Source organism: Montipora capricornis, chromosome 13 (assembly GCF_036669925.1).
Source record: "Montipora capricornis isolate CH-2021 chromosome 13, ASM3666992v2, whole genome shotgun sequence".
Classification (NCBI taxonomy): domain Eukaryota; kingdom Metazoa; phylum Cnidaria; class Anthozoa; order Scleractinia; family Acroporidae; genus Montipora; species Montipora capricornis.
Window position 1 is genome coordinate 32964570 of NC_090895.1, and position 2500 is coordinate 32967069.

At 36.2% G+C, this 2500-nt stretch overlaps 1 protein-coding gene across 2 annotated transcripts in view; it reads right to left on the minus strand.

Moving 5' to 3' along the window:
- The window catches only part of LOC138030971 (arylacetamide deacetylase-like), an 18089-nt gene that overhangs the window by 5797 nt on the left and 9792 nt on the right, over positions 1-2500 (minus strand). For both annotated transcript variants that reach the window (XM_068878826.1, XM_068878825.1), the window contains one exon: positions 81-312. In XM_068878826.1, coding sequence (XP_068734927.1) covers positions 81-312 — 232 coding nt within the window. The remainder of the gene's footprint in view (positions 1-80; positions 313-2500) is intronic.

The window sequence follows — 2500 nt, forward strand, 5'->3', positions numbered from 1 at the left end:
TTGCGATTATGATGTAGCAATGCATTTTGAAGATGAGATTTAAACCTTTATTGTTTTGAAACTTTAAGATGAGCACTTACCAGGAGCACCAAATACCCACCCTCCGCCATGTATATAAACGACACCAGTTCTTTTTTCGCCTTTGTCAAGATATTTTGGTCGGTAAATAAGAACAGGAACATTGGAAATTGTGGTGTCTTCCATTTCCCATGACTTGTCCATTTCTATTTGAGAGAACGGTTTCAACAGTCGGAGGAATGCATTCATGTTTATTGGATGATCACCAATGCCAACAAGAGATGCTAGAGAACCCTTTCAAATTAATATTGGAAAAATAGTGTCAGTGTTAAAAGACAACTGCAAATCCAGTGGGCATTTTTGTAAACTGTTCTTATGAAGTACAGAATTCATGGAAATCATATACGGTACTTGAACAACTGAGAGAGTGTTAAGTCTTCAAATATATGATTTTTGTAAAGTCTGTTGTGATACATATCCATCCTCTACAGGTTTATCATCAACTCATTAAGTAACCAAATCCTAAGTTGGCTTCATAGTTAGTTAAATTACTATTGGTGTTACTCAGCATCAGTAATGCAGAGGTCATGGAGTAAATCTCAAGGCAAATTTTTCAGGGTTTCATTTTGCCGCTGCCAACAGTTTTGCAAGACTTCATGTTCTTAAAATTAAACAAAGCTTGTTTTCTGGATCTCCAGGAACACTTCCTTAGGCCCAGCTCTGGAGCAGTAATATTATAATCATTACCTGTGTTGACAAAAATAGCTCAAAAGTTGCAAGAATTCCCCTGATTTTTTTTAACTGTCTTTAATAGTTTCCTCATTAAAAAAATAATAAAAACCAAAATACAAAACAAGCGTTCAGTGTGAAATGGAGACAGCAGACCATTATCGTCTTGACAATGCAAATAAGCTGTGACAATTATTATTGTTTCAATAAAGAGAAAAGAATAGGCCACACTTAGTCTGTAGTCTGCATTTTACACTGATCAATAAAATGTGTCTGGATGTCTGGCAGTTGGAATGGATTTTTGAGATACTTACTGACAGTTGTCTAAAAACAATTTTCACAATTTCAAGTGGTATCAAGTCAAATTTCAATCATGTTCTTAAGAGACATCAGGATGGCATTGTGGTCATCATCTCTGCCTTCCAGCCCTATGATTGTTTTGGGGCCGATTTAGAGTGTATCTCAACCCAGCAGGTACAAAACACAGGTCACAGGTCACAGGTCATTGTTTTACCTATACAGAAAGTATCCTAAACATTCATAAAAGCTAACCTTAGGCCTACAACTTTTCTTTAGGCCTAACTAATTAGGCCTAAGGTTAGCTTTTATGAATGTTTAGGATACTTTTCTTTAGGCTTAATTAGGGCTAAGTAGGCCTAAGGTTAGCTTTTATGAATGTTTAGGATACTCTCTGTATTGGTAAAACAATGACCTGTGACCTGCGTTTTGTACCTGCTGTATCTCAACTTAACTTGAGGGTTTTCTCTAGGTACTCTGGTTTTCCTCCCTCAATTCAAAATGATATGAGCTGGGCCACATGAAAACTGGTGATGTGTCACCCTCATTAAATAAAGAATGTGTTGTAACATAGTTAATTGAGGGACTGGTTCTGAAATTTAAAACCCTCTAAAGCAAAAACAATGTTGATGCAATCGATGTTTAATTGACTGTGACATTGCATAATCTTTTTATTTTGCTTCGCACGGGTTCACAAATTAGTTGCACATAATTTAATCAAAAGATTTGATTGATTATCTTCTCCAAAAAAAGGTGTGTTTTGTGCACCATCAAGGCCAAAAGTACAGACAAAAGCATGACAAAAAAAGACTAGATAGTTTCACAACTATCTCTATGCATTACCTATAGCTATATTAATGGAGATTGTGTAGAGATTAGAAATATATTAGCAAAGGGAGGAGGTCTGGTGCAGTGGTGCACCCACCAATGTGTTCTGGGTTTTATTCATGCATGCAGTGTTATAAGTGCATTAAGTTTGTTGGTTATCTTCTCTGATCCAAAGAGGTTCCCAATTAGTGCACTAGCTGTCAATATGGCCCTTAAGCAAGGACGTCCATGACTGCTATGATAACGTTGTCTAAAACTATCATTCCCCATTATTGTAATAATTTTGCAATTACTCCAAGTTGCTTGGCATGGAAAATGTGAGTTTACATAATTTCCCTAGAATAAAATTGGTGTGAACAGTGTGGATGTTGAGAGAGCAAATTCAATTATTTGTCATCAGGTGCTTGCGTCCTCCACATCACCTCAAATTTGATCATTTCATGTCGTTTTCAAGACGAGAACGGCAAAGAAATGTATGAAAATGTAAAACACAAGTGCAGGGCGTGCAGTGCTATTTTGCTAATTAAAACTATTGTTATGTGGCATTCTCGTAGTTGTAGTCATCGTCCTTGCTTAAGCTCCCTAAAGCCTTGACTTGACATTTAAATAAAATTAGTTATGAAAGTTT